Raw genomic sequence first — 25824 nt, 5'->3', positions numbered from 1 at the left:
TTTTTTAAACCAGCCTAATTTTTCGAGATCTATCCATTGGAACACTTATTTTTAGCATCTTTAGCTTCAGTTTCCATTGAAATGGAAAGTCAATACCAAGTTACCCTTGACAGCACCAACTACTTCCAATGGTTGGCCTACATTGAGGATTTACTTAGAAGTAAAGGTCTCTACAGAATAGCCTCAGGCCAAGAAAAGAAACTGAAGGATGAAGATAAGGCCGCTAAATGGGAAAATAGGCAAGATCAAGCACGTGGATTGATAGGGATGTCTATTTCTCCAGATCTTAGATTCCATATTGCAGAACTTGATACTCCTGATGAAGCAATGAAACAAATCAATAAAGTTTTTGGGATTAAAAATGAACTTAGAGCCCATCAACTTGAAAATGAGTTGCTTACATTGGACCCTAATAATTTTTCTTGCATTGAAGATTTCTTGTCCAAGCTCAAGACCCTTAGATATCTCTTGGAAGGTGTTAAAGTTAAGAAAGAAGATAGTAACGTTATTTATTCCATTCTTACAAATTTGGGACCAGCCTACTCTGTGTTTGTTTCCACCTTCCATTCTACAAGAGAAGCCTTCATTTCTCAAGGAACAGACTACAAGCCCCCTTCCTTTGACTCTTTTTGTGATTCTTTAATAAGAGAACAAGAAAAACTCTTACACCTTGGTCTTCTTAATCTTGGAAACTCTTCCAAGAAAGCGTTAGCCGCCCAGCAGCAACCAAATTCAAAGAATCCTAAGAAGTCATATCCTAAAAAGAATGGTCCTAAACCAAACAAGGGTCCTAAGCAATTTCAGCCCCAAAATAAAAAATAATTTCAACAAAATGATAAGACAAATAAAAACAAACGGAAGAAGACTGATAGACATTGCAATTTTTGTAATCGAGATGGCAACTTAGAATCAAAATGCTTTAAGAAGATGGAAGCCTTGGAAGCAGCAATGAAGAAGCATAACATCCATTTGGGGCAATCTTCAACTTCAACTTCATCCTTAGGAATGGCACTTTCTGCATGTGGTTGTCAAGCATCTCGGTCTGGCTATGCATTAAATGTATCTTCTTCTTCTCATTCTCATGAGTGGCTCATTGATTCTGGAGCTTCTTATCACATGGCCAAAAACAAAGCCATGTTTTCTTCTTTAAATGATTGTAACACCAAAAATATATATGTTGGTGATGATGGATCTCTTAATGTTGTAGGGACTGGAACTGTTCATCTAGACAATGGTCAATTTAATGATGTATTATGTGTTCCAACCTTATTCTGCAACCTTCTATCTGTATATCAGATAACTCATTCAGGTGAAGGTAAAATCGTTGAATTTTCACCTCATGATGTTGTAATCAAGGACTTAAGAGATCCTAAACAGATTTTGGCTACTGGCATTGCTGATTATTCTACAAGGTTGTATAAGTTTCACAACTTTGGGTCATCAAATCTTCCCTCAGTATTTGTTGCTCATAACGATGAAGTGAGCAAACTTTGGCATGAGCGATTTGGTCACTTAAAATATCGCTCCCTTAAGCATCTATGTAAATAAAATATGGTGACAGGTCTTCCTATGGTATCTTGCAGAGATGGTGTTTGTTCCGGATGTGTACTCGGAAAACATCATCGGGACAGTTTTGAAAAATGTGCCTCTTGGCACGCCTCAGCCCCTTTACAGCTTGTGCATAGTGATTTATGTGGTCCACTTCCAGTTGTGTCATTCTCTGGCTGCAAGTATTTCTTAACTTTCATTGATGATTTCTCTAGATGCACTTGGGTATACTTCTTAAAACTCAAGAGTGAAGTATTTAACACTTTTTTGGCCTTCAAGGCCTTTGTTGAAAAACAATCTGGACATCAAATTCTTAAGTTAAGATCTGATAATGGCGGAGAATATGTTAAAAAGACATTCATCAACTATTGCACTGAGAATGGAATTCAAATGCAACATACTGTTCCATATACTCCACAACAAAATGGTGTAGCTGAAAGGAAGAATCGCACCTTAAAGGAAATGGCTAATTGTATGCTACAATCTAAAGGACTTGGTCTTAGTTTTTGGGCAGAAGCAATTAACTGTGCAAATTACATAATAAATCGCACTCCTACTAAGGCTTTAAAGAATATCACTCCAGAAGAAGCATGGAGCTCAATCAAACCAGATGTAAGTCACTTTCGTGTTTTTGGAAGTGAAGCGTGGGCCCATATTCCAGATGAAAAGCATAAAGCTTTAGAACCTAAGAGTGAAAAATGTACTTTTGTTGGATATTCTGAAGATGTCAAAGGCTATAGACTTATTCCATTTAAGACCAAAAATGTTATCATTAGAAGAGATGTAAAATTTGATGAAAATATATCGGCCTGCGAGCCTAGTCCGGCGGTTGTGCCACCTCTCCCTATCTCTTCTACTTTTGAAAACGTTTCTTCTTCAGATGATGAAAGTGAGGATGACAATCCTCCCCCACCATCTCAGGATCCTCCTTCAGCTCCTCAGCTTCCAAAATGGGTTTGTGCTACTCGAGATGCAGCAGGTGATCTTGCCGGTGATCCTACAGATCAACGACGTACACGTTCTCAGTTCGAGAGAGCCTCTTCTTTACTGGCTCAAGCTCCAGTAAATTATGATCCTGACACCTTTGCAGAAGCTTCAAGCCATCCAGATTGGGAAGCAGCTATGAATGAAGAATATCATTCATTGTTGGCAAATGATACATGGGATCTTGTTCCTTTACCAAAGGGACGAAAACTTGTTAGATGCAAATGGGTTTACAGAACCAAGTATGGACCAGATGGGAAAGTTGATAAACATAAAGCTCGTCTTGTTGCTAAGGGTTTTTCACAGGTTGAAGGTATTAACTACACTGAAACCTTCTCCCCTGTTGCCAAAATGAACTCTATCCGCCTTGTTCTTTCCCTTGTTGCCTCTTTCAAATGGGAAGTCCATCAGATGGATGTTAAATCTGCCTTCTTGAATGGGGACTTGCATGAAGAAATCTATATGGAACAACCCATTGGCTTCATACAAACAAACTCCAGCCTTGTATGTCGACTTAAGAAATCCCTTTATGGTCTCAAGCAAGCTCCTCGGGCTTGGTATGCCAAAATGGATAGCTTTCTTTTAGAGTCTGGCTTTTCTAGGTGTCATTCTGACAATATTGTCTACACCAAGAAAGTGGGCAACTCTCTTATCATCCTTGTTCTTTATGTTGATGATCTTATCCTTACTGGCAGTGATCCCAACCTTATAAACCATGTGAAGTCTAGCCTTAAAAGGAAATGTGAAATGACAGACTTAGGACACTTACACTATTTTCTCGGTCTTCAAGTCTTGCAGTCCAAGGAGGGTATTTCCCTTCCCAGTCCAAGTATGCTTGTGATATTCTACGTCATTTTCACATGGAAGACTGTAAGCCAGCCCCTTCTCCCTTTTAGTCTGGAGTCAAACTTTCAGTCACTTGTACTTCTCCTGAAGTTGATGCTACCTTATACCGTCAACTTGTAGGAAAAATTTTGTATCTAACCCATACTCGTCCTGACCTTTCCTTTGCTGTTGCCCTTGTTGCTCGGTTCATGCAAAACCCCCGTGAAAGTCATTGGAAAGCAGCTAAAAGAATACTTCGTTATGTTCGAGGTACAGTTCAGTTTGGGATTCATTACAGTGCCGAAGCATCTCCTCTATTGGTTGGTTTCACTGATTCCGATTGGGCTGGTGACCCTGATGATCGGAAGTCTACTGCCGGTTATGTGTTCACTCTTGGTTCAGGACCTATTACATGGGCTTGCAAGAAACAAGGTGCCATTTCTCTTTCATCAGCAGAAGCAGAGTATCGTGGTGCCGTAGAAGCTAGTAAGGAAGCCTTGTGGCTTCGTCAGATCCTGTCAGAGTTTGGCTTTCAGCAGCAGCATCCGACTACACTTTGGTGTGATAATCAAAGTGCCATTCAGCTATGCAAAGATCCAGTCCAACATCAGCGCAGCAAACACATTGAACTGCACATGCACTTCATCAGAAAGCTCATCCATGACCATGTTCTTGAAGTGCAATATTGTTCTACAGATGATCAAGTTGCAGACATCTTTACAAAGGCTCTCACAGAGGTGAAGTTCACTAAACTTCGATTTATGGTTGGAGTTCAGGAAGTTGTCACTAAGGGGGGATAGGCTCTAGTGCCTCCTTCCTTCTCCTATTGTGTCATATTTGTAAGTCCTTCAATCCTATCCCAAGTTGTTCTTAAGGGGGGATGTTAGGATATTCCGACACACAGGAAATAGTTAAGTACAACTTGGTCTAGTATAGAGTTAGGTAAAGTGTGTTTCTTTACCGTTGCACATTTTGTAACTTACAATCCGACGGTCACGATATGTAGTGATCCAACGGTTCATTCTCTCCTCGGTATTACCGACACTTGATCGGTGGCTTGACACCCGATTGGTCCATTATTTCTATTTAAAGCGCATGGAGGGTCATTTGTAGGGTAATCAGTGCATGAGAGAAGCATATGTAAATTTTCATTCTTTTATTAATAAATTGCCTGAAGTGGCCGCGTTGGCTCAGGCCGTGGACTATTTCCCTCTTTGAGGGTTTTAACCACGTCAAAAATACTGGTGTATTGATTTGCGATTTGGTTCTGAGCGGTGTCCTTTGGTGTTCTATCTGAGGAACTTACCCTGTAAATTCCTACATGAATGACATGGGCATCCAACAATGTATTTTTGTTATGTTAATAAAAATATATGCTTTTTCCTTGGAAAAAAATATGAAGTACTTGCATTTCTACATGCATATCAATATATATGAAATAGAGATTTATTGTAGGGTCAATTCATTGATTCAAAAATTTAATATTTTTTTTTACAAACTATTAAGCCTTACAATATAATGTAACTTAGTAAAGTTAATAATATAAATCAACATAAAAACACAATTCACAATTACCTGTAATTCTGGAAGCATCCCTGTATTATATGCAAAACAGAGACTTGTTGCAGCACCAATTCCACTATAAATTTTAGTTGTCATTGATCCAGGAATTCCATAATCTCTCTTTGAGCTATTAATCCCTACATATTCAATGTGACATAATAATAAAAAATAATCAACATTAAAATGTCATTCTTCATGAGATAAAAAAATATTGATAATTAACACTCAATATTTCTATCATAAAGCGAATTTTACATTATACAATTACTAAAATACAAATTATATAAATGCAAAGAAGACCATAAAAAGGAGAGAGAAATACCATCTTTTGTCGATAAAGCAACAACAACTATGATGTAGATTAGGCTAAGGAGAGTTGAAATGCCTAACCACAACCTTAATGCTGACAAATGTGGAATACTAAATGCGAAAATAATACAAGCAACTCCGGTAATAATAATACAATACGGTAACTTCAACACATCTTCGTTACTGTATGTGGTATATATTGCCTACAAAAACAAAAATATGTAAGCATTGCATTTGTATTATATATCTTAAAAAAGTAAAAAAAAAAACAAATAAAAACATTTATATACTAAATACTAAAAAAATATAAAACACAACTCTTATACCTAAACCACATAACTCTTATAAATTTTATACTTTTTCTTTATACAAATATATAGCGAATTTGAATTAACCCCATATATAATATATATAGTTATAAAATAATTATTTGAATTTGATTTCAAATCATTAAAATAATTATATTTTTTTTATTACTAAATTATAATTTAATATATATTTCTAATTTTATCATCCAACTACATTAAATTGTTATAATAAATATAATTATTACACTAACTAAATTATTTATATATATAATCATTTTAGAAAAATATTTTAATATTAATCATTTTAATTATTTTTTTAAAATAATAATTAATATAATTAAAAATTTAAAAAATTTAAATAATATCACATACCAAGATAATAAAGGATGTAAATTCGAAGGAATAAATGAGAACATACTTTGAGTGCTTCTCCTGCCAAAATGATGTATCCAATATTAACCATGAAGAGATTAATATATTGCAGAGTCCATGTAATGTAGTACATGTATGTACCTACAAAATGCGATCACATATACATTGTTAATATGCAATCGGTCAGTCCAATAAAGTATATAAAAATGATAAATTATAAGAATATAAAGCTGTATAATTGAATATATAATTAATAGGGTTAACGATAAATAATTAGAATATAAAAATGTCCAAGCAAATACATAATTACTATTTAATATAACCATATAATGAATTTAGTCATAAACACTAAAATGAAGTTAAGTCAGTTTCAGTTGCCGATTAATTAATCACTTCTGAGTGATATGTTTTATAAAGCTTTTCTTAATTAGAATATAAAAATGTCCAAGTAAATACATAATTACTATTTAATATAACCATATAATGAATTTAGTTATAAACACTAAAATGAATTTAAGTCAGTGTCACTTTGCCAATTAATTAATCACTTTTGAGTGATATGTTTTATAAAGTTTTTCTTAATTAGAATATAAAAATGTCCAAGTAAATACATAATTACTATTTAATATAACCATATAATGAATTTAGTTATAAACACTAAAATGAAGTTAAGTGAGTTTCAGTTGCCAATTAATTAATCACTTTTGAGTGATATGTTTTATAAGGATTTTATTTTGAATTCTATTCAGAAATGCCACCGAGATTGAAATTAAAAAAAAAACCTAAATTTGATGGTTTATAGATTAAATTGGATGGTTTTTACAATTTTGTTGTTTTTAAAGCTATTTAATTATAAAAACTTTTAAATTACTTTATAGTAAATAAATTGAAATTGTTTTATAACAAATAAGTTTGTATTTCTTTAAAATAATCTTTAAAAAATAATTATATATATATATATATATATTTTAAAATTATTGAAAAATGTATTGCAAAGGATTATTCTTCATATATTAATGAATTATAAAAGAAAAATCTCCCTTTTTATGAATTGCAAATCTTAAAGACAACATCGTTTCATTTAGCTATCGTATTAGTGTGCAAGAACGAGTGTTTAGAGAATCATTGAAGAGTGGATTCACCACATTATTTTATATAAAAAATCATTACAATATTAGGTGTAGTGATTCCCTTGTATTGGGTGCTTTCATGTCACTTGTTATGCGTCGATTTTAAGAAGTATTAATTCACACAATTACAAGGGAAGGGAGGAAGTTTGTGCTGCGGACGAAGTTTTATGATAAGAACAGGCCTCTGGTAAAATGGAAGTCAAATGATTTAGGATGCTCTCAATAGATTATTATGATTGATTTAGGGGAAGTAAAGACAAAGGTTATATGGTTTATTTTTTGGTTTTGGTTTTTTAGTCGCAGGGTGAGTTTCAATAAGAAGTTCACATTTGTTAAATATGATTAATTTATAAAAAAAAATCTTTCGTTTTTGGTTAATATTAATTTTTAATTATTGTTTTTGGTTAATATTAGTTTTTAATTATTGTTTTGTTTAATTTGGTTCTCAATATCAGTAAAGTGTTTCATAATAGTAAGGCCTTTGTCTAGTAAATAAAGACAAAGATTCTCATTACATTTATGCTTTTTAGCGGACCACTTTATTGACAAAGATGTTGTTAAGGTAGAGAGGGCTAATAGGAATGCTAGGAACATGAATTTAATGGCAATTCATCATTGACCTTGACACTAGTCTTACTCAATATATTATGTTTCATTTGATGATTGAACTCAATTAACACACCATATCTTGTGACCCATACCTGATTATGAAAGGAAGATGGTAGGAAAGAAATTCAACCAAAAAATGGAGGTACTAGAAAAACAATTAATTAATTTTTATGATTAAATTTGGATTAAGTTTAGTTTGTGAGTTATTTTGAGTAGTTGAATGATGTGAATTACAAACAAGAGGTCATTGGGTAAAGTATTTGAATTACCTCCCTATATGGTTTATGAACCTTGTTGAATGCCCCCATCTTGTTAGATGTCAAAACTACAACTAACCAATTTACCTTATATGTCATTCTCTAGTTTATCCTAAATATGACTCTACATAAACTTGTTACGATAGTTCCATTAACTTTTAAATCATGGTTCATATTTTCACAATAACCTACATAAACTAAAGTAATGAAGAATTGAGAGATAATGTATATTACTAAAATTAATAAAATGACTTCCTCATTGATTGAGTGAAAAAAACTTACAATAGTCACACTTTCACTTGTTAACTATATAAAGAAATTTTGTTTGTGAAATTATTTGTGATGGGATAATAAAGATGTGCTACTCACTAATTAGCATGTCATGTGTAGTTAGTACTAGTCCATGTCATGTTAGGTTAGTACTAACTTATGCTATCATGGCTTTATTGTGGCTATCATTTTATCTAGTTGTTTTTTTATGTTAATTTAACTCATGCAAGTTGTTTCAATAAGTAAATCAAATTACAACTTTTCTAAAAGAGATACGGCTTCATAAAATCTTCTTAATCTCCTTCATGTCAATCTCACATCAATTTTAGAAATTTTCACTGCACAATTATGATGTCAATTTCTATGAGTGAATAATGAAATTTTTCTGGTTGTGCACAATGTAATGCACTTTTCCTTTTATACTTACAAATGAAGAAGTGAATCTAATGGCTTGGCCAGCATGCAAAAAGTCTTCGCTTTAAAAAAAAATTCCATTCTTTTCACTCCATAGTTTCGTTTCTAAAATAATAGAATGATCCATATTATAGGTATGAGTGATGTTACTTGGAAGGAGAATAGAAAATGAAAGCGATCTATGCTGTTTACTAATCAACTTAACATGTCACAAAGAAACTCAACATTATGTATATGGACTTGCCACCTTATGGTTCCCCCACGTTTTATTTGTTTTTTTATACCGAACGTTTTGCTCTCTCGAAACAATGTTTTATTTCTCCTACACATTGTAGTTATATTTGTATGTTCATTTCCGTAGTTACTTAATTCAACTATGTCTTGTCTTAAAGTATTCCCATGTTCGTGTATTTTAATATTTTTATTTTAAGATTTCGGCTACTAGATTCCAGTTTTCTAACATATTAACAACAATATTTTAATCTTACCAATTATGTTGGTTAGATAAGTTATGATGTAAATTGATTTATAAAATGTTAGGGATATTCCACCTGAATAGTATAACATATTTTACAATATTTAAAAACAATATATTGTGCGATTTGTTAATTTAGATTTTATATGCATTTTGTTAACTTAGATTTTATATTTCATATTACTAGTGTAAAACATAAAATTATGGAAATAATTGAAACAAAAATGAAAGAAACAAGCCAATAAACACATGATTCACATGAATTTAAAAACAAAATGATCACAAAAACCCAATGTAAAAGAAACCGAAGTAGAATGTAAGGCTTATGCTTTTCTTTTATTTTCTCACTTATGAGATGTAGGGACAAAGAAAGGGGAAATCACTATGGAATTTTCATCTACATTTTGGTATGAGTGGCTATTACATAATCTTCTATTTCCTTTGTTCTTATTCAATATCCCACTCCTAGATTCCCTACTTAACTGAAGTATACTAACAATACAAAAATAGTGGAACCATTTGCTTTTGTAGTAGCCTATTATTTAACATAACCTAATATTCATCTAGGCTTAGCGTTACATATTTTGCATATCTCAACCCTCAATTAGGGTTAAGGTTTTAAGCCCTTTATAATTTTCTTGAAAATAAACATGTTACTAGCCCCACAAGTGTGAGTAATAGGAGATGATGTTGCATAAACTCAGTACAATGGTAGTCAGTAGGGTATGTTTACTTATACAAAGAATAACTTCTACATACTAACTTTGATTGTCGTGATTTCCACATCATTGCAATCATTTTGGCACATATAATATGTCAATTGGCCAAAGCTATTATTATAAACTTTCAACCACAAAAAGTGTCATTTGATGCCTCAAATTAGCTCTAAAGCTTATTTTTTTATAATAATTCTATTTAATGTGTGACATGGAAACAAATAATTACCTTGCTAGGGGTTAGTTTCTCTTGAGCATATTTTTTTTTAATGCCTTGTAATAAATGTAAATTTTCCAATTCCTATCCTTCTTTGGCACAATTATGATGGGTGGCCAACATGGGGAGGTAATTGGTTGAATAACACTATGCTTCAATAGTTGTTGCAACTACTTATTCCCCTTGTTTGGTAATATAATGAACTGCTTTTATAGCTTGTTGTTTGGAAATAGAGAGTCTAGAAACAATTGAATCTCATGCTCCACTTCCCTCTTTGGTGGCAAGCCTTTAGGGTCCTATAACACTCCCATGTTTGCCTATATCAAGTCATTCAGTTATTGCCTTCTTTCCCTTATTGCACCATTATAGGGGTACCTTTTACCTGACTAACTCTTCCATAGACAAAATTTCTCTTCAAAATAATAAAACATACTTCCTACTAGAACTGATCAATTTCTTCACTTGGTTGGAACTTTGACTTGGTTGGATATTGGTGGCCACTAGCCTATTCCACCTAGACCTCCAACTTCTTTCATCTGTTTCGTTGATTATAGTATCATTTACTATTTTTAATAGTTTTTCAGGCCTTGAACTTCTAGTGTTGTTTTGACCCCCTAAACGACATTTTTTTGAGGTCTGCAGCAACCACAGAGCCACAAGCAAGGGCTTACCACAAATCCTATAGTACTTGGAGAGATATTTCGAATGGGTTATTGTATGCGCCAAATGGAGATCATATGACCAAGTTATGACATCGGGAAGTTTCCTACCCAAATAACCCCAACGGAGCCCACAAACTCTTGGTGTTCCATCTCCCGGGCTTAGGGTCTTAGTTGTTTAGCATTTTCCCTTGTTTTTCAATGATAAGAAGGCCCTTGAGCCTCATTGTAACATAGTTCAGAGGCATGTAGCCTCCATATCTATTCTCAAAGATAAGCTACCATCATCCGAGCTAATTTATTTCCATTCTATATGTAAGCATATTTCAGTTCTTTTATATTAATGAGATGAATTTTTACTTTTGCTGCATCTTTGTGTTTATGTTTGTTATTTTATTTTTTTGCATTCCTGTATAAGTCTTGATCAAACTTACCAAAGAAATTTAATACTTTCCCTTGTGCATGTTAGGGATTTTCCATCCTTGATGAGGTACTACAAGTTGGATCTTCATGTGAGTATTACATCCTACATGTACATATAAAGACTCCGTATTACAAACCCACATAGATTAAGCGGAACTACATTTAGATCTACTTTATCAATAAAATTAACATTGATAGAAAATTTTATTTTACACTAATTTCTTATCTTCATTTCCAAATCCTTATTTACCCATCTCAATGGATATGGGCTAGGATGACCTCAAACCTCCAATCCAAATTTATTGACCATCTCTATTGCAGTGAGATTCTCCTATCATCTTAAGTCAAATAGAGCATCAAGTTTTTTCTTCGTGACTTATATCTTTATATGAAGAGTTTGGCCATCTCCTTCTTTTCCTATTCCTGAAGGATACTCATATTCATCGACTTTTGCACTGATGTACAAAAAATATTATCATCCAATTCTGAGATCATTTCCATGTAATTTCCTGGATCTATGGCCATGATATCTTTCTTTTTCCTATCCTTCGTTCAGTTCTTTAAGTTGATTTCTAGATGAAATTTCTAGAATTTCTCCTCTGTGACCATCAATGTTATAGTGGTTGTTGAGATATTTGAATTGGTGTGATGTGTATATTTTCTTCTCATGCTTCCTCACTTTCCTTTTGTTCCTCCCTTATTTTGAAACTTCCTAGAGATCATTCTACTTCAAACCACTCGAGTTCCCTTTTTTTTTCCTATTGTTTGTAGGTACTCTACCTATACATAAGTGTCATTCATTATTCTAGGTTTGATCAACATCACTTTCTTCCATAAATGACAATTTGGACCCTCTAAATACTTCAAGAGTATGTGTAGGTTCTTAAGAGAAACACTTTGTTGCACATATGTTGTCACTAATGTCAACTCCAATTATTTATGTCAAGAGATTTCAAGTTCAATGGGAGGTTATTGAGCTACATGATCGAAGTGAATCTTGCAATTCATAAATGTAGTTGGCTAGATAGACCAACTTTGCAGGATTAGTTATCTTGATCAAATAAGCATGAAAAATGGTTGGATACATAAGCCTCTCAAAGAGATTTCTAATGGTATATGCGACTTAGATAAACTCCCAATGAATAAGGAGAAAACTTAATTAAAATATATTTGATTAAAATAGGTTCTAGTTGTGTCACAATTTCATAATAGATTGAGTGTGGATCATGATGGTCGATGTGCAATGGATTGGTGAGGTCTTGGTTATAGTACTCTTTCATTAAGAGCCTACTAGTCAGAACCTAGGCATGTAACATACTACTCGATACAAGATTATTAAAGAAAAATATCAAGAGGGATCATAAAGAAACATTGTTGATCACAAAACCTAGAGACATGAGGCTTAGCGAGAAGCACCTAGCTATTTATAAGATTTTATGAAGCATATAAGCATGTCTATAGGAATGAGTGTGATGAGAAATGCGTGGTGAGCGGTGAAATCGACAATCATATCCCCTAGTCATAAGGGGCTCGATAGACAATAACTAGGCACTTATCTGATTAAATAGTTTAAATAACTTTCCCACAACAAAATGAGAATTGAGCGACGAGTAGCCAAAACACACACATGGAAGTACATGTGGCACCTCCAAGTAAGTGCTAAGCGGTAATGAAATGGATGGCAAGTGGAGGTGGTGATGTGGCACACTAGTGTGAGGACATCTAGCATGTGGAGTTAGGATTTTTGGGTGGCCAACTGGTCCTTTTCTGAGTGAAACATGGAAATTATGTGGTATGACAGGTAGAAGAGAGATGATGTGGTAGTATGAGGTGATGACACTTGGAAGGAATCCCATGTGGCAGTGATGTAGCATGATAGGTGGTTGGCAAATGTTGTGGAAAGTTTCAGTTTGTTGGTATAGATGACTTGGCAGCTGAGCTGGGATCACAATGATTCACAACAAAACACTTTAGACCCTACCCCCCCATTTTTTAAGTATGAAAAGTTGTGGGGGTGGGGAGGGGGGGATAAAGTATCTTCTTTGTCATTTTTTTGAGTGGATTATGATATCATTGGTATACCTTTTAAAAAGGTGGGGAATTTTTATTGTACACATATGACACCCCCCCCCCCCCCCCCCCCCCCAAACCCCCCCACATTTATTTAAGTTCAGATATACTGAGGGGCCCAAAGTGACATCTCGGCCATTCATCTTAATTGGATCAATTATCATGCATTAGTTTTTGTATAATTAACCTAGGAAAAATTTGGTGTGCCATTAAAGTTGTGGTCCTAGAACTTGACCATATAAAGAAAGGAGTGAGAGGAATATTAAAGTAATTTGGGCCATCCAGAACAAATTTCAAAGAGAAAGATAACCCATTATCTAGATTGCATGTCAGCCCAAGCCATGGTTGGTTGATTTGGTAAAGTATAAATAAACTAGAATAGTTTGAAATTACAGGGGTTCGTGAGTTATGATTGATGCAATCATGTTTTTGTAACAAAGAAACAATCATGCTTCTGCCTCATGAGAATATTTAACATAGACATGGAAGAAATAATTTGTGAGGATTAGTTGTGTGAATAATGAGAAAGAAGGAGAAGAGAAAAGAAGTCCTACGTGAATCAAAGAAGAATAAGCCTGAGAAATATAGTCGATAGAAGATGTGTGATTGCAGAAGAGGTTAGAGGATAAACTCAAGGAATATGTGCGAAGCTATATTGACATGTAGAAGTAGAGAATAAGTTGAAAAGAGACAAATTGAATCATAAATCAACTAACTTATACTTCACGTTTGTGGTTCCATTACTCAAGAAGTTGGTGCTTCCTTTTGGTTGTTACTAGTAAATCTTTTTAGGTTGGTACATATATTTCTCAAGGGGTTGGTATCTACATAATCATTCAATAATAGATAAATTTATCATATATATCTAGTGTATGTTTATGTTTATGTTTCTATTGTAATTGATTTTATGCACTGACTCCCATGATTGTTGCAGTACTCTGTAGAGAATCATCATAGTAGCAGGCTTATTGGGAGGCCTACAGTCGTGGTGAGTGACTAGGTAGTCAAAGAACTAGCCTGTTTGACCCTCAGGCATCTCATACAGGGCTTGATATCTGGGTGCAGGGTGCCAAATAATTGGACTGTGGAATCTATATCCTAACCAGGATGGCCCTGCTCTCAAAATTCTTTCGCCATAGAGGTTCAAACGGTTGGCAGCTAATTCAAAATTCTCATACTTAAACGGTTCCCTGAGCTGGATGTTTGGATTAGAGATTCGGTACCGAAATTTGGCTGCATCAATGGCGAGGTCTTTGATAGAAAGAAAATATTCTAAACTTTGTCGAATGAGTGCCTCATGCATGGGTCCTAACGTTTCAATGACACCCGGAGTCCTCATGAGGTTTCTATGTGCTTTCCATAACTGCACTAGGTTCCTAGGCTCAGCCCTTACCCACAAATCTAGGCCATTTTCCTGCCTTTGGAAAGTATTATAGGCTTTGAGCCATTTAATCTGATTAACCCTGAATGAGATGAATGCTTGCAATTGGATGTCTCCAACAAAAGGGCCAGGGTTCAGCTTAGTCTCCTGATCTAGCACGAGGTTATGCAAATAGAATTCACACAGCAATCTCTGGACCTTCACCCCATAATGTTTACAGCAGTCTATAAAGTCATTTACAGTGTTAATTTGTATAGGGGCGCCTGCGTTAACAGCTTTTATTTTTAATTGTAAATACCGTTCCAGTAAAAACAGAGCATAGTTTTTGGAAGGGGCGCTACATGCTAAAACGTCATTGTATAAAGAACACAAGGTATCCATCTGCTTGATAACAGTATCTAGCCTACGAGTTACCTTTGCAACTTTCTCTTGTTCCTTTCGCCATCCTTCAAAGGCCTGGCTTTTGGATTGATTGACGTTCCTTAGTTGTTGTTTTAGTTCTTCATACTTCTCGCGAGGGATCGTTTGCTCTCTAAGCCTTTCTGCTTCTTGTTGAGCCTGTTTCAATCCCTGGTGCAAGGTCACTGTCTTTGGATCTCTTCTCCATGCAGCAGTGGAGGCCGGGAGTTTTACCTGAACTTTCTTATTGCGTTGTTTTGAGTTCAGAACCCTTATCACCCCTGAGGGTGGTGCCTCCGTCTGGATTTCCTTGTCACAAGTCATCATATCATCCCTTTCTATTTTAACATGAATATCAGTTTGTTGCTATTCCTTTTCAAATGGAACAATAGTCTGTTCCTCAGCATTGTTTGGAACAACAACTGGATTTTCAGCAAGGTTTTGAACAGCAGGGTGATTTTTAGTCTTCCGCTTTTTTGCCTTGCGGAGTTTTACTGGAATGGTCACCTTTTTCTTCCCTGTGGTCTTCCTTACCTTCTGCCTTGCTTTCAGGATCCTGATCTGCTGGTGGAGTGGGCTATTATGCTCAATAATCTCTGTTGTTCCTTTAACAATTCATTAATTTCCAGTGTTTCATTAGAAGGAACAATAGGCTGTCTACTACGGTTTGGACCGTGACTAGTCCCTAGATCTTTCTCTTAGGGTGTTTCTTCGCTAAACTGCTCTGGCTGTTCTGGGGTAGGAACCTTAGCTGGTTCTGTCACTTCCTGGGCAACTTATTTTTCTGCTCCTACTTCCTCCGGAATTTCCTCTGGTGCCTTGGGAATGGATTGTTCCCGTTCAGTATCTCTTATCTCCTCTTCATCATGAACAGGCAGATTTCCTTCTTCTGCCTCTTCTGCATGTGGTTTTTTAGATGGAGTTTCCTCTTGGGGTTTGTCATGGAGGTCTGTTGGACTAGAAGGTTGGCCATACTCACCCATATTGGCCAAAACTGCGGCCAATTCATCTTCTCCTACTGGGTCATGTGGTGGGCTACCTTCCTGTTGTCCCATTTCCTCCTCCTGCTTGGATTGTTCAGCTTCTGCCTCAGAATGCTCAGCTTCTTCCTCATTTTCCTCTTCAGATTGCTCGGCCTCCTCTTGAGATTGCACGACCTCTTCTTTCTCTTCTCCTTCAGCTTTCTCTACTTCTACTTCTGGCCGTGAGGATTGCTCGTCCTCAATTTCCACTGGCTGGATGGTGCTTTCCTGGAGCTTTTCCAGCCTTCCTCATATCCGAGCTAACCAAACTGATTTTCTGCGCTTCTCTGGCTGTTCGGGTGTACCGGTGGCATGCTTATGCTTTGCCGATTCCTGGCGTGTTTCTGGTCGTTCAGATGTGCTAGCAACGTGTTTTTGTTTTACTAATTCTCTACGTTTTTCCGGACATTCTGGTGTGCTTGTAGTATGTTTACGTCTTGGGGATGGTGCTGTCGCCCTCCCCTCAATTATTGCAATTAGCTCTTCCCAGCTGCTTTGCTACTGGGTGAGGCTATGACTAACTATTAATTGAATTAACCTGTGGTGACTAACATCTGACTCTGCATGTTGTGCCTTTTTTTAAGCTTCGTGCAACGTCATGAAGTAATGAATTCAAAAGTGCAGGCAGATTTACAGAGCATTTCTGCTTTAGAACAGCTAAGAGTTTAAGATGTCGTGGTCTTACCACGTCTTTTCTACCCTCGCAGGTGATGTAGCTTTGAACGGTTCTTGCCAATTCTGCCCAGGGCTCTCCTAGCGTTGCTCGCAAAACTCCCTTCCCTTTAATCATCAAGCTCTGGCCTTCGTCCTGGAAGATTTCTATAATCTTCTGTAGTCTTTTCTTTTTTAGTGTCCATACAGGTCTGGTGGCTGGTAGTCCCGATACTTCTGCGATTATATCGTCGGTGACTGCTATCTGCTTCCCCCTTACTATGGAGTAATCCTCCTACAGATTCTGCAGGAATTCAATCGCCACTGTTTCATTAGACTCCTGCAAGCGGTTGAGATAAGTCAGCCACCCTGCTCTTTCCAGGATCTCTCGGGCAGCAGCGGAGACTGTCAACACCTGAGGTTCCCTTCGAATTGCCCTTCCTCCCATGGTTTCACTGTGGATTCTCAATGGAACAGCAACTGCTTGTGCTTTTTGAAACACAGAGAGGGTAATAATCACAAGATTTCGAAAAAAACACAGAGTATGCAACAGAGATGGCTTATGAACAGCAACTTGTGTAAAAAAAATAGAAATATCATGTCGTTAAGCCGTGCCATCCCCTAGTACACTATCTTTCCCGAACGGTGAGCTGACACATAATCCAGGGAATAATGAGGTTAACCTCCCCCCCACAATGTGATAGGCAGTCCCAGCCGTCAAATAAAGGAGCAGCACCCGATCTGCAACAGAGTCATAAAGGAACAATGTATGAAAATATGCCATGTTTAGAAAAACAACGAATTACTGAAATCGAGGCATAAAGTTGGATCGCGTATTACGTAAGAGGCTGTTGTGATATGATGTGAGGCTGGGGGATAGGACGTCTGTCGTACTTGCCAAATCTCAAGTGGTCATTGTCACTTCCTTTGCCATGATTGGTGGTAATAAATGTTCATGCGATATATAAGTCGGGAAATAATATATGATTAGTTCCTAGGATATAAGAAACAAAAGAGTATTAGTATCTTACCTATTGGTGTAACCAATGTGACTTCAATACCATTAACAGTGCTCTGCTGTCGATAGGTGTCCATAACCTTGGCAGAGTTGTTTATTTCACCCCTGGAACCATGATCCTTTATGTGTATATTAAGGAATGTAATGTCAAAGTGTAGGCCATTATGCTGGCTTGGTAACCAGTTAGCCATAATGCCATTCACGAGGAAGGAGCGAAAAGTGGGCAGGCCGACTCGTGATGAGACCTCCTGTTCCAAGGTTTGTTTATTTGATATACCTTTTGGACCATATCCCTGGTGTGGTGGCCATAGTGGGAATGCCACTTCACTTCCATCCTCATGATCATGGTAGGCTGGCTCTTGATGAGACCCCCTATCCTGCATTTGATAACTTATAATTCATCTTTTTACTTTCTTCTTTTTCATAAAGCACTTTTCCTTATTTATACACAAAGGGTGGTTCAACACTCCTTAAGAGTAGGAATGGTGGAAGAAGTCTTATCATCTCAATAGGAAGATATAAACCCTTTGCTCTTATTCTTAAACAATAATCAAAGAGGATTAAAGGGAATGTCATGATAAAGATAACCAATCAAAGCAAAATTAGTAAGACAATGATAGCAAAAGATGATGAATAAGTGTGTCCTTCCTTTTTTCCTCTTACCAATACAAAGCCTTATAAAGATAGTGATTTATAATTTGTGGATTTCAGTATGTTGTGATTTTGTGTTCATTGCATAAGTGCATAACTGTCTCTTAAAGACTTTGAAAGAACAGGAGCAAGAAGCATCCTCAATTTAGATCAGCAAAAGGGATAAGTTGTTTCCCAAGGAGAGAAAAAGTATGCTAGAAGTGTTCCTTTTGGAAAGAGGAACAACAAAGGAGCATAGATCTCAAAAGTGCAAATGTCGTTCCTTTTAAAAAAGGAACAACAGAACACACCAATGCCGTTCCTTTGAAAAAGGAACATCAAAAATTAAAAAAAATGCTATCTTCTTGGAAAAGGATAGCAAAACACTCGAAATGACGTTCCTTTTGAAAAAGGAACAACGGCCATGAAAAATGTTGTTCCTTTGAAAAAGGAACAACAAAAGACGCAAAAATACTGTTCCTTTGAAAAAGGAACAACAGAAATCAAAAATATGTTGCGCCTTTGGAAAAGGGACAGCAAACACACCGCAGTGTCGTTCCTTTTGAAAAAGGAACAACAAAAATCAAAATGTTGTTCCTTTTAGAAAAGGAACAGCAGAACAAGCAAATGTCATTCCTTTGAAAGAGGAACAGCAAAAAAAAAATCAAGAATTTTGTTCCTTTTGAAAAGGAACAACAGAAAATCAAGAATGTTGTTCCTTTTGAAAAGGAACAACAGAAAATCAAGAATGTTGTTCTTTTTGAAAAGGAACAGTAGAAAATCAAGAATGTTGTTCCTTTAGAAAAGGAATAGCAAAAAATCAAGAATGTTGTTCCTTTAGAAAAGGAACAGCAAAAATCAAGAATGTTGTTCCTTTCGAAAAGGAACAGCAGAAACACACAAATGCCATTCTTTTAGAAATGGAACGGCAAAAATCGAAATTTTGAGAAAGAAAAGGAACAACAAAAATGACAGGAAAACATTAGTTCAAGCATATGTACAAGAACGACTCAAAGAAAAGAACTTATGTACAAATTGTAAAAAGAAATGAATTCCTTAATGAATTACAGGTGAGGAAGACTTCTCTTCCTCTCCTAAAATCTCCATATAAGTGTCTCGCGTAGCTGCTGGCAGAAGGATTCCCAAGTGAGTGGTTTACGATAGAGACGAACTCGGTGGCCATTTACTTTGAAGGCATATCCAGAACCATAAATGGTGATTAGAGTAAGGGTCCCATTGTCATGTACCTTCTGGATTTCGTATGGTCCCAACCAGCAATTCTGGAGTTTCCCAGGGAAATCCTGAAACCGAGAGTCGTACAACAGAGCCCAGTCTCCCTCGTGGAAGACTATGTTTTTTATGAGCGCATCATGCCATTTAGCTCACTGCTGTTGAATCAGTGCTGTATTTTGTAGTGCAGAGAGCCTAATTTCATCCAACTCATTGATCTGCTGTAGTCGATTAATCTGTGCCTCGCTTAGTTCTAAGCCAACTTCCTGTGTTGTTCGTAATGTTTGGATTTCAAATTCTATGGGAAAAATGGGTTGTTTTCCAAACACTAATTGATAAGGTGAGTAACCAGTGGTGCTTCTCCATGTTTTTCTATAGGCCCAGAGTGCTTCAGGTAGTCTGGCAGCCCAATCACGCCTATGTGATGCAATGGTTTTCGTTAGGATTGATTCTATTACCTTCTTGCTGCTTTCTACTTGTCCATTCGCCTGTGGGTGGTATGGAGTCGTGATTTTGTTGCTCCTCCGTCTGTAATTATTTACCTTGGAAGGCCATAACGTACAAATAGATGGAACAGGAACTGGATGACAGAGTCCTCTTTGGCTCTTGGCAATGCTTCTGCCTCAACCCATTTGGTGACATACTTTGTTGCCACCAAGATATATGTTTTCTGATTTGATGATGGGTTGATGGGTCCAATGAAATCAAGAGCCCATCGCTCGAATGGTTCAATGACTAACTGTGGTTTCAGAGGAATCTCGTCAGCTTGACCATGACGTCCTGCTCGCTGGCAGCTGTCACAGGCTTGGACAAATTTCTTTGCATCTCTGAAAATCGTGGGCCAATAATATCCTGTCTGCAATACTTTATGTCCAGTTCTACGCTCAGCGAAGTGTCCACCACATGGTCCATCATGACAGGCTTTTAGGATGTAAAAGATTTCATCTTCTCAAACACATCTCCTGATATGCATGTCTTCCCCTGTGTGAAACAAATAGCCCCTAATCCAGGAGAATCGAGTACTCTTCTGAACAATCGGTTTGTGCTCATTAGGGGTTAGGTGTTTTGGTAGTTTACGTACTGCGAGGTAGTTGGCAACATCTGCATACCAGGGTGTTTGAACGGCAACAGCAAACAGATGTTCATCCGGAAACTGATCTTCAACTGTTGCTGCATTGATTGGCTTTGGCATTCTTGAGAGAAAATCGGCTACAGGATTTTCTTTGCCAGGCCGATCCTTGATTGTGATATCGAATTCCTGCAATAAAATCAACCATCTAGTTATTCTGGCATTTGTGACAGGCTTATTTGCTAAATATTTTATGGCAGAATGATCTGTATACAAGATAACAGGATAGCCTGTAATATAATGTCTAAACTTATTGACAGCATGTATTACAGCTAGGAATTCTTTTTCAGTAACAGTGTAATTTAATTCAACAGGGGATAAATTTTTGCTGATGTAATAGATAGCATATGGTTTTTTATCCTCTTCCTGCCCAAGGACTGCGCCAATGGTTGTATCTGAGGCATCAGATGATATCTGAAATGGCAAATCCCAGTTTGGTCCTTGAAGGACTAGGGCTGTGGATATGAGCTTCTTTAAATCCTTGAAAGCACGCTCACATTTTTCTGTCCAAAGAAAATCAACGTTACCAATTAGTGCATATAAAGGTGCAACAATGTGCAAATAATGTTCTATAAATCGTCTATAATAACCAGAAAATCCAAGAAAGCTGTGTACCTCTGTTTGAGTAGTAGGAGTGGGAATACGCAAAAGTATTTGGATTTTGGCCGGGACTACCTGAATGCTAGCTGCTGAAACATAGTGTCCTAGAATAAGTCCTTCAGTCATCATCATGTAACATTGTTCGTGGCTTAAGCAAATCCTAGTAGCTATGCAGCGTTGTAGTACTTTTTCTAGGGTGTCTAATGCTGGATCAAAATCATCTCCATATGGTGTAAAGCCATCCATGTATACTTCAAGTCCATCATTTATTAAATCTGCAAAAATGCTAAGGATAGCCCTTTGGAATGTGGGAGGAGCATTACATAAGCCAAAAGGTAGAACTCGATAAGCAAATGTTCCCCAAGGACAAGTAAAAGTAGTTTTGTCTTGGTCTTCAGGGGCAATCTGAATCTTATTGTATCCACTGAAGCCATCCAGGAAAGAAAAGAATTTCTTTCCCGCTAAAGTATCTAATACTTGGTCTATGAATGGGAGAGGAAAGTGATCTTTTTGTGTTGCTTTATTTAGTTTCCTGTAATCTACACAGATTCTCCATTTCCCATTCTTTTTTGGTACCACCACAAGCAGAGAGACCCATTTACTGTCAGAAATAGGATAGATAAAATTGACATCTAAAAGTTTCTGAAGTTTAGCTTTTACCACATCCTTAGATGAGGATTAAGTCTCCTTTGCGGTTCACGAACAGGTCTGGCATCTTTTTCTATATAAATGTGGTGTGTACATAATTGGGGATCGATTCCTTTCATATCAGGGTAATCCCATGCGAATGCCTCTTGATATTTTATTAACAAATGGATGAGCTTCGTTTCTTGTTCAGGTGTGAGGTTGGCATTGATATTTAAAGTTTTTCCTGGTTCAATTTCCACAATTTTACTATTTGCAACAGAAGTAACGAGTATTGTTTGGTCATGCGTATCTTTCAGAGGATCTTCTTCTAATTCATTATCAAATGCTGCTTCTATCATGTGACACTGTGTGTAGGATCCGGATTCAGTTTGACTAATGAAGTTGTTAATGGCATCATCTTCTGTTTGATCTTTAAAATCAAGTGCCTCTTATATAGTCAATGGAGATCTAATGTTATCAATAAGGCATGATACAGGGTGTTTGTTAGTTTTAATTATTTGTACACTTGGCTGCGCTGGAGGATATAGAACTAAATTCTTGATATTTGGTCCTTTGGTTATGGTCATATTTCCTTGCCGGCAACCAATGTAAGCATTGGCAGTGGCAAGCCAAGGTCTACCTAGGATTAGCAGGTGTCCATCAAGTCGGGTTTTTGGATTAATTATCAGGAAATCAGTTGGATATTCCCAGGAATCTACAGAGACCATGACATCATGTAGAGTACCCTCCGATCTAACCATAGATCGGTCAGCCAATTCTAACAAAGTATAGGTGGGTTCTACAGATGTAATGTCGAGCTTTTGGCAAGTAGTGGTTGTTAAAATATTAATTGCAGCTCCTAGATCAACTAAGGCATTAGGCAGGTTTTGACCATAAATTTGAACAGTTACAATTGGATTTCCCAGGTCTTCATATTTAATGGGTGTTTCTTTCCCGGATAGTAAATCAGATAAAGTACCGACTACTTGGACTCTTGGATTAGTTGTTATATTCCTCCTTGGTTTCTTTATGCACAATTCTTTGATAGTTTTTGCGTATATAGGAATGTCTTGAATGGCTTGGAGGAATGGGATTTTTATGTACAGATTTTGTAATTCTCCCAGAATGTCGAAGTCAGGATACTGTAAAGGTCGAGGTATGACTAATCATTCTGGGAATGGAGGAGAGGATGTGGTTGCTTGATTATGAGTCTGCTGCTTATTTACATACTCTTGTTACAACTGATGTTCTCTTGGTAACTAATCTTCAATGTGAACTGTTTTATCTCCCTCGGTTTCAATAATACGTCCAGATCGTAACTGAAGATCATTACACTCCCTTAGGTCGGGTCTTATTTCTGGTGATTCTATAATTTGGAGAGATTGGATCGGTCTGTTATTTGGATTGGGGTTGGGTTGGGCTGGGAGTTGCGGTCTCAGATTAGACTGGGGATTTTGTTGTAAGGCTGGCAGAGTAGGTTGAGGGAGCGGAATAGTTCCTACTGGCTGGTGCATCGGTCTTTGCTAGTTTGTCTGCTAGGGTGAACTTTATGAAGTAGGGGGAGTCCACTGTGGAGGATATGGGCTACTTTTCCAATATGGTGGAGTGTAAGGGAAATTCGGCCAACCAGATTGGCTTGCCTGATTCAGTGACGGGTTTGAAGAAGGAAACGACTGTGGTGACCAGTTTGAAAATGGGGGTTGGGACTGACTTTGCCACATACAATATTGTTGAGCATTATACTGTGGAGGCTGAAAAGAAGAAGTTGGTTCTGGAAACATACCAAATTGTCTCGGCTGCCATTGGCGGCGCTGGTTGATCAAGTACACCAATTCTAGTTCTTCTTCCGCTTCCTTATATACTGCTTTCAATCCAGGAAGTGAGGGGCAGCTCTCCGTAAGGTGATCTTTTGTACAGATGGCGCATGTTTGGACTGTATCCAGTGGACATTCCTTGTGACTATGCTTTTTCCTGCATCAGGGACAGAAGATCGCCAAATTCTGTTCTGCCTCCATCTGCTTCTGTTTAGCCTGCATAATATCAAGTTGTGTAGTTAGTGTCCCCAAAATATCAGTTTTAAAATTTTCCAATAAATTCCCAATCTCTACACGTGTTACTCCTTCTATTGGTATTTTATTATCTCTTACAAACTGATCATATTCTGCCAGTTTTACTCTTGTGCTGCCTCTCGAACTCCTGATACATAAATCAATGATGTCAGCAAAATTGTCTTGATAAATATCACCTTTTCCGATGATGTTTAATGTTTCAATCCATTGTTCCTTCATGCCCCTTATCAATGCAGTTTTTAACACATTATCAGGTGAAGGTAGTGATGCATAAGGAGATCTTTGTAGATTGTACTGAAAACGTTCCACATACTCCTCTAATGTTTCATTCGGTTTGGCTGTCATTTGGAATATTTCGTCTTTTAATTCTCTAGACCTACAATAATCCTGATATTTTTTCAAGAAAGATTCTTTCATTTGATCCCAATTGTTTATAACCCCACCACCTAGTCCCATAAACCATCTTAAAGCAGCCCCTTTTAATCTAGAGGGGAATAATTTCAATTTCTAGGGATCGGTGGTGTAATCATATCCCCTGCACAACACATCGAATTCGAATAAAAATTCATCCGGATCTTCTGATGTGAGACAGTGAAATGTAGGGATATGTTGAAGAGGGATAGCTTTCATGGGCGCATTTGCTGCAGAATCCACTATAGGATATTGTAATGTAGAGGTTTGAGCATTTGGCTGGTTCTGAGCCATAGGATCGAATATATGCCAATAACCTTCTGGGATATCTAGGAGGGTATTCCTAGGTTGAGAGGGAATGGTTTTGACAGGGATAGTTTTAATAGCACTTCCTTTATCTGGGATAATGAGAATACCTGATGTCTGAGGAGATTGGATTCCTTCAACAATGATTTTTGCAGCGCTCCCCTTATCTGGGCTATTTAATTGCTGATTTGTTCCAATAAGAGATTTTGGTTCCTCGATTTCCCCTGTTTCTCCTTCTCCTTCACAAAAGTTGCTGAAATTCCCTTCCTGCAATAGTTCTGGAGTAGAATTTTCAATTTCTTGAAAGTCCTGCTCTTCAGTTTGACTATGCACCTCAACAAAGGCTACAGATGGTGATCCTGTGGCCTGAAGAGAACTAGTAGGCTGTTTAGAAATGATTTTCCTGGGGCCTACTGATGGCTGAGATTCTGCTTTCTTATAGATTTCGTCTATGAAGGTCATTCGGCCAAGGGTCACCGACCCCTTAGCGTTTTCAGGTTTGGGTGGAGGTTTGATATTCTTTTCTGGTTTTTTCTGCTTAGTCATGCACTCAAATGAACTACTAAATTCTATTCAAACAAAGCAACAGCAAATCTATTAGGAAAGCGGATAGTGGAGCAGGGCTTTTACATGCTCTGCATGCAGGTTCTTACCTTCCGTTTTTAAGATCCAACTCTTCCCTAGTAGGTTCGTACACTACTCTAAAAAAGACAAATGGCTACACTCTTTCCCCGGCAACGACGCCAAAATGTAGAGATAGAAAAAGGGTCTCTTTCACCTCTAACTACCTCACATTAATATGTCAATACGGGAGCGTTTTGTTATTTCAAAGAGTGTCTCAGTCTGAGGCTATCATTTTTCAGAGTAATGCTAGTAGTACAGAGTTCAAAAATACAAGAGTAAACGGATGCTTGTCTATAACTAATTTACTTCAAAAGAATAAATCACACACTTAGAAAACTAGGCAACTTATCAGTCAAGGGTTCGGCAGCGATAACCCATCCCTTTGGAAACTGAAGGAAAGGAAATTAGAGCATGGACCACGGGTCTGGGAGCTAGAAAGTAAATGTCGAGGCTCACTACAGCCTTAGATCGTCTCTCACACCAAAACAACAAATGCGAGTAAATGGAACAGGAGATAGCAAAATGGAACATCAAATAAGAAATTGAACAGCAAATCTGGAATGGAACAACAATTCTAA

At 36.9% G+C, this 25824-nt stretch overlaps 1 protein-coding gene across 1 annotated transcript in view; it reads right to left on the bottom strand.

Annotated features, from left to right (window-relative positions):
• Positions 1–25824, bottom strand: part of LOC149223859 (putative proline transporter 2) — a 172085-nt gene that overhangs the window by 60175 nt on the left and 86086 nt on the right. Inside the window, exons 3-5 of the mRNA XM_089383416.1 lie at positions 5956–6050; positions 5243–5432; positions 4933–5057 (exon numbers count right to left, since the gene is read on the bottom strand). Coding sequence (XP_089239542.1) covers positions 4933–5057; positions 5243–5432; positions 5956–6050 — 410 coding nt within the window. The remainder of the gene's footprint in view (positions 1–4932; positions 5058–5242; positions 5433–5955; positions 6051–25824) is intronic.

This window comes from Pinus tabuliformis, chromosome Q (genome assembly GCF_031772625.1).
Source record: "Pinus tabuliformis cultivar Carrire ecotype Pingquan chromosome Q, CPIR1, whole genome shotgun sequence".
NCBI lineage: Eukaryota > Viridiplantae > Streptophyta > Pinopsida > Pinales > Pinaceae > Pinus > Pinus tabuliformis.
Note: the sequence above shows the minus strand (reverse complement) of the source record. Positions and strands in the feature narration are given on the sequence as shown.